Source organism: Schistocerca americana, chromosome 10 (genome assembly GCF_021461395.2).
Source record: "Schistocerca americana isolate TAMUIC-IGC-003095 chromosome 10, iqSchAmer2.1, whole genome shotgun sequence".
Lineage (NCBI taxonomy): Eukaryota > Metazoa > Arthropoda > Insecta > Orthoptera > Acrididae > Schistocerca > Schistocerca americana.
The window spans coordinates 146,868,813-146,882,457 of record NC_060128.1 but is presented as its reverse complement, the minus strand read 5'-3'; the positions used below and the strand labels follow the sequence as shown (position 1 = coordinate 146,882,457).

The 13,645-nt window shown below is 39.1% G+C and overlaps 1 protein-coding gene across 1 annotated transcript in view; it reads right to left on the bottom strand.

The window, feature by feature from the left end:
- The window catches only part of LOC124552717 (odorant receptor 43a-like), a 125,360-nt gene that overhangs the window by 31,181 nt on the left and 80,534 nt on the right, over positions 1–13,645 (bottom strand). Inside the window, exons 5-6 of the mRNA XM_047127058.1 lie at positions 6,091–6,190; positions 260–373 (exon numbers count right to left, since the gene is read on the bottom strand). Of these exons, the coding sequence (XP_046983014.1) occupies positions 260–373; positions 6,091–6,190 (214 nt within the window). The remainder of the gene's footprint in view (positions 1–259; positions 374–6,090; positions 6,191–13,645) is intronic.

The window sequence follows — 13,645 nt, the reverse complement described above, 5'->3', positions numbered from 1 at the left end:
TGTTCTACCTGGGCAAATCTGTCCATCAGTAGGGAGCATATCACACAGCAGGGGCTTACCAGTCTCCTCACATTCGCCTTACTGTGTATGTTAGCTCATGAAGATAGGGCGACCAGTGATAATGAAACGGAAATTGGGAGGAGTTAATGATAGAGGAACAGTACATTAATAACTTTCTCAAATCAATCAAATGTTTTTGTTTCTCTGTGTGTTAGCCTAGATTGGGCGAGAAGTGACAGTTCATCTGCTGTAGACTTACCTGGTCCGTTATTACCTGTCCAAAGACGCAGTATGACCCGGCCTCGAAGAGAACAATAGGCATCGCGATAATGAACTTCAGTGCTCTCGTCCTGCCTCCGGTAGTCTGCAAAAGCTGTTAGTGCACACATACTACAAATTACTTTTGTTGCTATTAGTATACATCCATTTAATATTATTCTTGAATGTTAAAACTCATAAACAGACACATAGACATACACTACTGGCCATTAAACTTGCTACACCAAGAAGAAATGCTGTTGATAAACAGGTATTCATTGACAAATATATTATACTAGAACTGACATGTGATTACATTTTCACGCAATGTGGGTGCATAGATCCTGAGAAATCAGTACCCTGAACAACCACTACTGGCCGTAATAACGGCCTTGATACGCCTGGGCATTGAGTCAAACAGAGCTTGGATGGCGTGTAAAGGAACAGCTACCCATGCAGCTTCAACACGATACCACAGTTCATCAAGAGTAGTGACTGGCGTATTGTGACGAGGCAGTTGCTCGGCCACCATTGACCAGACGTTTTCAATTGGTGAGAGATCTGAAGAATGTGCTGGTCAGGGCAGCAGTCGAACATTTTCTGTATCTAGAAAGGCCCGTATAGGACCTGCAACATGCGGTCGTGCATTATCCTGCTGAAATGTAGGGTTTCGCAGGGATCGAATGAAGGGTACAGCCACGGGTCGTAATACATCTGAAATATAACGTCCACTGTTCAAAGTGCCGTTAATGCGAACAAGAGGTGACCGAGACGTGTAACCAATGGCACCCCATACCATCACGGCGGTTGATACGCCAGTATGGCGATGACGAATACACGCTTCCAATGTGCGTTCACCGTGATGTCGCCAAACACAGATGCAACCATCATGAGGCTGTAAACAGAACCTGGATTCATCCGAAAGACTGACGTTTTGCCATTCGTGCACCCAGGTTCGTCATTGAGTATACCATCGCAGGCGCTCCTGTCTGTGATGCAGCGTCAATGGTAACCACGGCCATGGTCTCCGAGCTGATAGTCCATGCTGCTGCAAACGTAGTCGAACTGTTCGTGCAGATGGTTGTTGTCTTGCAAACGTCCCCATCTGTTGACTCAGTGATCAAAACGTGGCTGCACGACCCGTTACAGCCATGCGGATAAGATGCCTGTCGTCTCGACTTCAAGTGATACGAGGCCGTTGGGATCCAGCACGGCGTTCCGTATTACCCTCCTGAACCCACCGATTCCATATTCTGCTAACAGTAATTGGATCTCGACCAACGCGAGCAGCAATGTCGCGATACGATAAACCGCAATCGCGATAGGCTACATTCCGACATTTATCAAAGTCGGAAACGTGATGGTACGCATTTCTCCTCCTTACACGAGGCATCACGACAACGTTTCACCAGGCAACGCCGGTCAACTGCTGTTTGTGTATGAGAAATCGGTTGGAAACTTTCCTCATGTCAGCACGTTGTGGGTGTCGCCACCGGCGCCAACCTTGTGTGAACGCTCTGAAAAGCTAATCATTTGCATATCACAGCATCTTCTTCCTGTCGGTTAAATTTCGCGTCTGTAGCACGTCATCCTCGTGGTGTAGCAATATTAATGGCCAGTAGTGTATAATGGAAATTCCCGTCAGGTTTCCCTCCATTCAGAGGCTGTTGCACGCAGCGACCGGTATTTTGATTTGTAAATAATAGATTTCAGCTATCAGTCGTCCTTTGGAATTTTTATTGGCAGATCTAGATTTCAGCTAAAAACTAGCCATTCTCAATGCTAAGAATACAACAGTTACATAGTTAGATGATGTCTTAAAAAGTTGCAATTAATGGCTTAACTCATATGGTTTATATATTACATACCACTATCCTTTTTTTGGTCAATGCATGTAATGCCTGTTGGTCTGGCTTTGTACACAGTTCATTGAATACTAATGTATGCGGAAGGTGTGCTGTGAGGAGAACACATCGGTTGGTTATATGGCGCCGTCTATGTGAACTACATATAAACCTCAATGGGAGTAAACCACTTCGAATTTAATTACATAAAATGGAACATAAGTAAAATTCTTACATTATCGTCCGACTTATTTCACATTTATCGTCAAGTAATAAAATTTCCATATTCACTCCTTGAGTCCGTTATTATTATTATAGCGGAATAGCCAAATTGTAATAACCATGCATCTGACTAATGTTTGGCGCCATCAATGAACTATTTAGTAAATATGACGAACAATATGATTATTAGGGTTTAATAAAGGGAGATATAATATAAAAATCAATACATTTAAACCATATCAACCAATAGATGTATACAGCACGTGTCCTCCATTGTTTTATAAATTTAAAAAACGTTTTTTAAAAATTAAAAAGTTTTACCCACCTGACGTAATTTAAATTTTTAATTATAATAACGGACTCACAAGGAGTGAATATGGAAATTTTATTACTTGACGATAAATATGAAATAAGACGGACGATAATGTAAGAATTTTACTTATGTTCCATTTTATGTAATTAAATTCGAAGTGGTTTACTTCCATTGAGGTTTATATGTAGTTCACATAGATAGCGCCATATAACCAACCGATGTGTTCACCTCACAGCCCACCTTCCGCATACATTAGTATTCAATGAACTGTGTACAAAGCCAGACCAACAGGCATTACATGAATTGACCAAAAAAAGGATAGTGGTATGTAATATATAAACCATATGAGTTAAGCCATTAATTGCAACTTTTTATGACATCGTCTATGTACCTGTTGTATTCTTAGTATTGAGAATGGCTAGTTTCTAGCTGAAATCTAGATCTGCCAATAAAAATTCCAAAGGACGACTGATAGCTGAAATCTATTATTTACAAATCAAAATAACGGTCGCTGTGCGCAACAGCCTCTGAATGGAGGGAAACCTGATATGCGTTTTTAAAGATGTATAAATTTAAAACGCAAATTGCTACTCAAAATTTTGCCTTAGGCCAGCATATATCATTCTGAATCTGAGTAACATATGCTTTGGATAGTCTCGTTAAATGCTCTCTTCTTAAGATTTCAACATCTTCGTCTCACAAACCTTTGTGTTTTCTTTAAGTTACTGCCAAACTGACATAACTGCTTATGCTTACAAGTTGTAAAGTCTGAAATAATGTAGCTATAACAAGAAGACAGTGGGAAAAACTTATTCATTTCGAATATAACAATTTCTCTAGTGAAATATCTAAATTTTTTTGTGACAAAAGAGAAATTTTGCGGTGATCACATGATCTAAGATTTTATATTAGCCATACGACAGATTTCAAATCTTTTAATAACAAGAAACTAAAATTTTGAATGGGATCGAATATGTAGCCAACAGCCTTGCCGCAGTGGTAAACAGCTTCCTGTAGCAAGCGGGGTGCACTCAGCCCTTGTGGGGCAAACTGAGGAGATGCTTGATTGAGAAATAGCTGCACCGGTCACTGAAACTGACAACGTCTGAGAGAGTGATGTGCTGCCCCTTCGTATCCGTATCCGGTGACGCATAAGGGCTGAGGAGACATGGCGGCTGTTCAGTACCGTTGGGCCTTCAAGGACTGTTTCGACGGCGTTCGTATGTTTGTATGAATATGTAGGGTCAACAGTCCCCAATAATTAGAGTCGCAGAAACAATTTTGTTCATAGGCAATGTAGTCTTCAAGGATCAACTAAATAGAACAGCTTTACTTCTGCCAGTATCTCGTCTCCTACCTGGAGTGCCGGGCGTGACTCGTGCATCGGTATCTCAGATGGTAGAGCACTTGCCCGCGAAAGGCAAAGGTTCCGAGTTCGAGTCTCGGTCGGGCACACAGTTTTAATCTGCAAGGAAGTTTCATATCAGCGCACACTCCGCTGCAGAGTGAAAATCTCATTCATGTACATTACTATTATTTGCACGATTATTCTGATGGTATAATCAGATTTTCAATATCTTTATTAGTTTAAAGTTTAGCATCTGATGGTAAATTATACAAGTAACACCCAGCAACGAATTTCCAAAATATATACGCTTCATCCGAATTTGTCGATCGCTATGTCTTTAGAAAAGCACTCCGTCTTCAGGCCACAAGTAGCCCATCGGGACCATCCGACCGCCGTGTCATCCTCAGTTGAGGATGCGGATAGGAGGGGCGTGTGGTCAGCACACCGTTCTCCCGGTCGTTATGATGGTTTTCTTTGACCGGAGCCGCTACTATTCGGTCGAGTAGCTCCTCAATTGGCATCACGAGGCTGAGTGCACCCCGGAAAATGGCAACAGCGCATGGCGGCTGGATGGTCACCCATCCAAGTGCCGGCCACGCCCGACAGCGCTTAACTTCGGTGATCTCACGGGAACCGGTGTATCCACTGCGCAAGGCCGTTGCCATGTCTTTAGAAAGCTATTCGTATAAATCTAAATTGGTGTGCATTACAGGCATGTAACTTGAATAGTACATGAGTTATTGGAGGTCAAAGTGGCCGATTGCTACCGATCGCGTCAGGCCATAAGTACTCAACAGTTACACGAGAAAACGGTAGCAGCATCCGTATAAATATATTTATTCATCTGTGTCTTTGTTTATATCCAATATATACTATTCATGAAGAAATTGGTTAAATATTTACCGTGTTTTAGAAAGCACAGAGACATTAAGCTAATGGCCTACCTTTTGTTGCTATTCCTTTTATATACGTTTATTTAATTTGTTTATGTATTTAATAATGTGTATTAGAGCGTGTTTATGGTCCAGCCATAGGGATATTTATACAATTTCAAGTTATTTAAATGTAAATCCTGTATTTCGAATGTTCTTCATTATGTTCGTGTGGATACGTTGGCTTGGAGAGATGGAGGGAGCGCTCTAGCCAATCTCAGCGCTTGTTGCTAAGAGAGACGTATGGAGGTTGGGGAGGAGTATGGCACAGGACATGGAAGTGAGTGCTGGACGCGGCCAGTAGAGCGCGTCAGACACACAGTCGGCGGAAATACTTGGACAGTGGTGCAGTTTGCGCGTGGTCGCAGAGAATAAAAATATTTTGGAGTGCCGACCTGTGCTCTTGTGTGATTTCCGTGGCTTCTGCAGTGAAGACGTACTGTTCGTTTAGAAGTGAATATCTCACGACCTATGTTGTTGTTTATAACTAATTACGTGCAGTAGGAATCAACTGTTTCCCTGTTGTTCCACTTATATTTTATTTAATTGCTGGACCATCGACACCAGTAAGCGATTTGCAGAAATATACCACATTCTCAAAAGTACTTCTTCTATCGTACTCATCATTTAAGCTCGTTACTATAGTACCTGCAGATTTTATTTGACTGCAATCTTTCATTTATAAATTTATATGTTACATTCATAATTCGCAATTGCCGAGTGATAGAAACCTTCGACCACTCGATTCATGTGCGTATTCTTACCGTATACTGTAGACTCAGCAGTGTTTGGCCTGTAATGCGGCAACTACGTATCCCAGCCCCTAGAGAACGAAACCAGCCAAAACTTTTAATATTACAACTCTGAGTCGGAGGGTACATAGTTGAGGTTCACCTCATTGCATTTCATTTTATTGTTTGAAAGCCCGCAATCTTAGTACAAATGAGATCAGTGACACGTCATCTGTGGTAACAGAGGAGGTATGAAGGAGAGAAAAATCTTCCAAGAAAGGGGTTTATCATACGCAAGTATATATCCCCTTTCCAACTTGCCATAATATTTAATTGGGTGCTGGAAGTAATATGATCTGGAATTGTTTCGAAAAGAGAACTATTGGAAAATGCAAACTTAGTTACTGTGGGTGATGGTTGTAGTAGCATATAATCAACTTACTGACATAGTACCGAAGATGCTGATGGATATTCCGATCGTCATAGCCAGGAACAAAATAAATATTCCTGTCCTCACTGCTTGCTCTAGCAAGTTTATGGACCTGGAAACAGAGGAAATACATTTCTCTACCAGCTCATAATACTTCAAACATATCATTCCGATAGTTGACTAAAATCTATAAGAAACGATGCGGAGCACCTTTCACATTCAAGGCAGTAACAACTCTACAAATCGATACAAAACGAATGAGACAGACCAATTTTGAAATTTATTCCATAATTTGAACCGCCGGCCGCTGGTGGCCGAGCGGTTCTGGCGCTACAGTCTGGAACCGCGCGACCGCTACGGTCGCGGGTTCGAATCCTGCCTCGGGCATGGATGTGTGTGTTGTCCTTAGGTTAGTTTGGTTTAAGTAGTTCTAAGTTCTAGGGGACTTATGACCTCAGCAGTTGAGTCCCATAGTGCTCAGAGCCATTTGAACAATAAATATTATACAGTAGTTTTCTTTGATCAAGAATCGTTAAGTCTATGAAAACAATGGTATGGTAATGATACTGTTTTTGTATAACTGAGAAAAGTTGTAATGAGTTTCACACTGTAAAATGTCTGAACTCAACCCAAAACTGAGTGGTGCATCCCGTTTTAACTCTGAAGAATGTGTGATGCAAGTGAAAACATTTAAAGCGATTATACACATGAACGATAAATTGTAGGATTTTAGCATGTAGTATTAGAATGGACACTTCTTGTGTACATTGTTTCCTATAACAAGGTATGTACCACAGTAACTTCACATAACAGCCTTCCCTAAATAATACTTCTACCTGTAGTTTCTGTTTGTGACTGGACTGCATAAGGATAACAGCCAGTGTTATGTGTGAGTTCGAGAGCAACCTACATTCTGGCCCATACATGCACACTAGCTATTTCTCAGACTGCGGCAGGTGGTGGCCACACCCTCTTACTAAGCCATGCACCCTTTCTATAACGCCACAATCCTATATGGCAGTAAGCCATGACTCTTTTCTTAAAATTGACGAATCAGAGACCTACCAAGCCAGCACACCTGTACTTAGACCATCAGATCAGAGGCCAATAGCTTATCGCCCATTAAAATGAACAATCACAGCCCAGTATATTACTGGTCAGTGAAATGAAACTGCCAGTCTCAATCATGTTCTCTGTACCTCTAACTTTGTAAATGAGCATGGTTTGATCATTGCATCACATTTGATACAACGCACAATGCATGCTAAAGTTAAGAAATTCCACATCTAATATACCTTTATTCCTTACCAAAATGTACATACATAACACTAGTGCTGATTGATTTACACATTTAGCTGAAGTTTCATCATTGTACCATACTTGGAGTAAGGCACAATGGAGCCTGAAATTAAATTATTTTCACATCAAAATGGACTATATTATTTTTCTATAACAATACAAAAAACATTTCGGCTAAAGTTTTTGCCTGTCATGTGATACAATGTTATTGCCATATCCAAAATGTCTGTCAGAAAGTGGTAAACAAATTGGCAATAGAATATTTTTATGACTGTATTTTTTATAAAAATTATGTAAGCACACACAAAACATTATTTACATGTCTAAAATATCTGTAAAAAACACATAAAGGATGTAACTTATAGTATTTCCACATCTAAAATATTTGCAAAAATATGTAAGCAAACATACACACAACAGTTACGTCAATGTTTTTATAGCATCTAAAATCTGCATTTGTGTTCTATAAACACATGTTAGCTAAAATAATGTGTCAGCTACAGAAAGAGTGCAGCTGATGTGTAACTTACACTTGACACTCAAAACATGACTACAACTCCCATATTAAGTGCTGTGATGCTACTTCCACATCTAGATTCAACTAGTGTGCAAAACTAACAGAAGAAAGTAACTTTCACATTATGTGATGTGGGATGCATTTGAGAGACATATTGCAGCAAGTGCACATGCACCACTGACCATCTGGGAGTTGTAAGCTGCACTGTTGGAGAAGTGGAACACGCTACCACAAGAACTCCTTACCAACCACGTGGCCAGCCAAGTAACGTAGCTCAGCGAATCTTGGACCATACATAGAAAGAGCTGCTACAGTGCTGGACCATCAATTCAGTCATTTTTTGATAACGTGAGGATACAGAATACATCCAGGAACAATTTCGAAGATGATCGTTTTATTGGTCCTAATGTTTGGAGGCATTATATTGCGTGCGCAAACTGACCTCCAAATCTTTGAACACAGTCAATGAACCTCACGAAGCACCATTTTTGGGGGAGGAGATAATGCAACAATAAAATGTAAATAACATTACTGACTGTCTAATACAGCTTTAAATGGGTTACTTATGATAGTGTATGTACCTGTAGCACCATTTGTCTCCATGAGCGTTACACTTTCCATCACTTTAGCACAACAAATTGTACTAGAAATGGATACATTGTGTCAAGATCTTTAATGTGATGTGTCGCTTACCTGCACATTTTCCTAATACACAAGTACAACTATGTAACGTACAAAATACAAAACCTTAACACGACTTGGTAAAAGACAATTATGTAACAATATTCCACACAGAGAGAAAAGTTTGATCACTCAAAAACACTATCTTTGGACCAAAATAAAATTTTTTGTAGTATTTACTGATATACATAATTAGTTCAGCTACAAGATGCATGTGAGTCACTTACCATAATACACAAGTATTACTTCAAAATACATGAAATACAAATAGTAAACACCACTGAAATAAAATTGCCTTCATTATTACCCAACTATGTAAAAATTTTGAGTACACAACAAACATGGCACTATATTTGTACATTAACTGTTCTCGCAAATTGGGACTACTGATATTATTTACTTGTTAAGTTGTACTTGCCAACGAGCATAGATCAAATATTGTACCACAGTTTAAAAAAACAAAAACTTGTCTCCATTATTGATCAAAATCATTAAAAAAATTTCTACGACATTATGAAAGACACATGTCACTACTGCTGATATAGTTTACAGCTTACTAATGTTCACCTGTCAACGAATATAATTTAGAATTTGTACCAAAGTAATCTATGTTAGTCCCATGTCTAGACTGTCTGTATTATTTGCCGAAAACAGGTCTTAGGTCGGCTAAAACGATAAAATCAGCAGAACATTATAGTGACCCGCAACCAAGGGACTTTGCTTACGCTTGCAATACAAACTGTGTGTTATATTCTGCTGATAATGCGAACTTACAGGATGAACAGACGTAATACTGTTTCATATAGGTAAGAAATGAGTGTTACTATAATTTCAACTACCTACCACTTTCAATTACTTTTATAGTGGCTCCTTGCTAGGATACTATGTTGAAATATTTAATTTGGAGCTCCAGTGTGCCTTATACGCATTTGTAGCACATGGTTTGGATGCAGTGGGGTTTGAGCAGGTTGTTGTGTGAGCTTTGACTTGTTTTATAAATAACTTCTATTTTCCACCATATATTATAATGTGGATCTCAAAACAACTTCAACAGAAATCGCTTACACCGTTGAAATCACAAATAAACGATTTCTTCACATGGTTACTAATATTAGGCATAACAAAACAATATTAAAAAACTTTATTCTATACACATCAAAATGTTATTAAACTATACTCTTACTCAGCCCATGTTACACTACAAGTGGACACCAATCAGAAACAAGTATCACAACCTCAGCACATAATTGCTTTACAATTGGGCACCCAGTATGACACAGTATAACTAGTGCTAACGTAAAACACAACTACACAGAACTACGTCACATACACAGAAAGGAAAGAGGCACAACACAGAAAACCTGTGGCTGCTTACAATGACAGATTCATGATATCTATGCAAATACGAAATTAAAGTGTAATCAACTATCACTCTCTTAAGTACCACAGTCTCGTCTGCAATACAAAATTTCATACTAAACGGTGATAGGTTTTGCCATGTTTGAAACTACCATTCTAGGCCAAGCAGCACTCACCATATTTGGAACCTGCTGCATGATAATGTATGTGGACAAAAACTATCAGCTACCCACTAACAGATGTGGGTCATAATAGCACGACACTTGGTGCTCCGCACAATATTGGTATCTGAATTCTCCACCATTCCCCATCTCTCTGTCTGTGGGCTGCCGCCTTCCTCAGCGATTCCTTGGTCAGCTCCCTCAACACAAGCAAGTGTGATCAGCACACAACCAAGTCCCCGTCGTCACCCCACAATTTGTCAGCCACTGCCACAAAACCAGTGGCATTGGCATAAGTCGATGTCACCTGTTTGGCCCAGTTCTGCAGACTCTGGCACATCCTGAGCTAATGCACGAATTCTCCAGACAACCTCGACTATCGTTCATATGCTTGGCCCATGACGACACTCTGCAGAATAGTCAGCTACTTCCACAGTGGGCATGATGCTGGCCTCACATGATTAAACTTGTTGACTGTACGAACTGTGTAGCAGTAGCAGTAAGTTGTTGCCAGTGTGTGTCTGCTCTGGTCTGGTCTGGTGTATCATGTTGGCTGGGCCAGTCGCGGTGCAGCGATGCCAGAGCCTGAGTATTATTGTATAAGGTAAAAAAAGCAGCCTCGCGCATATCTAGTAATATTATGTAAACTCCCATGTATATCTTTTAAAAATGTCCTAATAATAACAAGCATTCATTTCAATTTAAAGAATTTAATATTTTTTTCAATGCATGATCATTCTGATTGTTGCAAAAGAAAAATCATTTGCTTCCTTTCATAAATAACAAATGTATAGGCCAGCATTGCATAGAGCTGTGCCGGATAAGAGCTATTGTAAGAGCAGATAGTTGCCGACTTTATCGAGGTGAGAATTTTTGCTTTTTATTCAGAATGATCTTACAGGGCCATGACGCAGCACTGCTGTCGTCCAAATTTTACCAGGTTGCTGAATTTATTTTTTATTACGAGGTTTAGGAATTTTTCTGTTTCGAGCTTATATTAAATGAGAAAAGAATTTTGTGGGTACATTAAATGGGAACCAGTTTTGTTCTGAGGTTACACAAAAATTAGAATCATATTATTATTATTATTTACTAAATTTTTTGTGGGGAGGTTACACTTGGCGAGATCCGGCCAGGATCGTATTTCTTTGTGAATCTCTGAGAATAGTCATATATCTGCTCTTATTTACTTAAATGTAGTTTGCATCTGGCGCAACGCATTTACTAATTTGTCACTCTTTCTTTCACAGATCATCGGCAATTTATTGCTCTTTGTTGTAATTGTGTTTGTTCCATTTTTGCTTCGTCTTTGTTTCATTTTTGTGCTTAATTTTGATTTGTGAAAAATGCCGCGAAAAACTGTTAACAGTGCATCGCGATGTGCAATGAGTGAAATAGCCGACTTGAATAATTTGACAGATAATACTTGCGACACTCAGTATAATAATGATAATCCTCCATTTACAGACAATCAGTGCGTACCGACCACTAATAATGATTTTAATGCTAATGATGAGCAAACAAATTCAATTGTGTCCTCTGTTAATTTAACGACAATTGATGACGCGGCACGTTCTGATACAATGAACGCTGCCCGGTTTGACACGCCCAATTTGCAAAATTTGAATTGTGAACAGATAAATTTTTCTCACAAAGATGAACAATGTAGTCAAAATACGTCAGATTTATTTGGTTCCGAGGTAGTGACCCACAATGCACATCCGATTGGCAAACCTTTTCGAGAATCACAGAACGACCAAATGGTTACACAAAACGTGACAAATGCACATTGACCATTACACAGCATAGAAAATAGAGTCGCTAATTTTGGCTTGGATCAAATTATGGCAGTATTGCTACAACAGAATGAAAGACAAGACAACAACTTCAAACAACTTAGTGAACAAATTACAGCCATTGCCGTGCAATGTCATGATACTAAAGAACAATTACGTGAAGAAATTAAGTCTTGTGCTAGGAACAGTAGTGAAGAAATTAGATCTGTGACACAAGAATTAAATAATACACATGCAGCCACAACTAAATTACTTAGAGATGAAATTAGTGCAGTCGCTAAACAATGCTCTGAAAACGCAACAGAGTTACGCGACGAGTTTAAATTAATGTCAGCAGAACTTTCACGCACGCTGGATGCGAAAGTAGACGCGAAATTTGACCAACAGAACAGCCAAATTGACGAACGTTTTAATCAACACCTACAAAACAGTGAAACGCGTTACCGTAAATTTATACAGGAACAGAATAAAGTAAAGCGACAAGTCATGAAAACAGTTACTGCACAGAGACAGGAAGATAAGCGTAAATTGTTTACGAAAGCAAAGACATACGTAGACAACAATATTGCTACAGTATCAGATGAAATTAATGCTATCAAACAGTTCAACACCGAATTACATGATGAAATCTCTGACTTTAAAACAAAAACAGACACACACACAGTAGACTTTCAGACAGTGATCGACAGACTTGAACAATTAGAACTAATACAGGATCCTGGTGCCATCAAAGCAGACATTAAGAAATTAAACAAAACCACACGTAAAATACAAGAACAAATTAATGCTTGCGATACTAAAAACGATGATCAGGTAAAAATACTGACTGAAAAATATGATGAATTGGCCAGTCGTATTGATGTTATCGAAAGTAATAATGACACCAAATCAGACCATACGTCACCAGTTTCATTTAATCAAACACCCGAATTCCAAAATTTACAGCAGACGATCAGTGAGATAGGTTTGTCCAATAATACATTACGTAGAAAATTGTCATCTTTACAGCACGAAGTGCCGGAGATGAAAAACATTTCAGCCTTTAACACATCACAGCATACGCCACTTTGCGAACATTTGTCAGACTTACACAGCCAGTATAATTTAGGTAATTTACAAAGAGTACGTGAGTTAGATTCCGAACAGTCACAGACAAATAGATTCTCATACAATCCTGAACCTGTTCAGACATACAGAGACGATAATTTTGATTACAAGCACTTTCTATCAGTGAGAAAATTTAAAGTATTTAAAAATGACAGACCACAGATTCACCCATTGGATTGGATACAAAGCTTTGCTTTTCCACCGACTTGGCCTCTAACACACAAACTTGAATTTATTTGCAGTTTTTTGGAAGGCGAGCCGGCAACTCGTATGAGACCGATCGCGAGACAATGCTACTCGGTAGAAGAATTTCAGAATGCTTTTCTGTCAGCGTATTGGTCGAAGACGACACAACGCGGAATCAAGGATCAATTAATTAGTTTACCGAATTATGAGAACTCAAATTTTTCCACTGTCATGCAATTTTTTGAACACATGGTCCAACAAAACCAGTATTTAAGTGAACCATACAGTGAATCTGCACTTATTCAATTATGTATTTCTAAATTACCACGATCATTAAGAGTATCACTTTTAACAGGTCAGCAGAAAGAAAATATTTCGGCATTCAGAGATCTGTCACAGCTTTTGGAAGTTCAGCAATCAGATTATTCCTTCATAAACAAAAATTTTTCACGTAATAACCA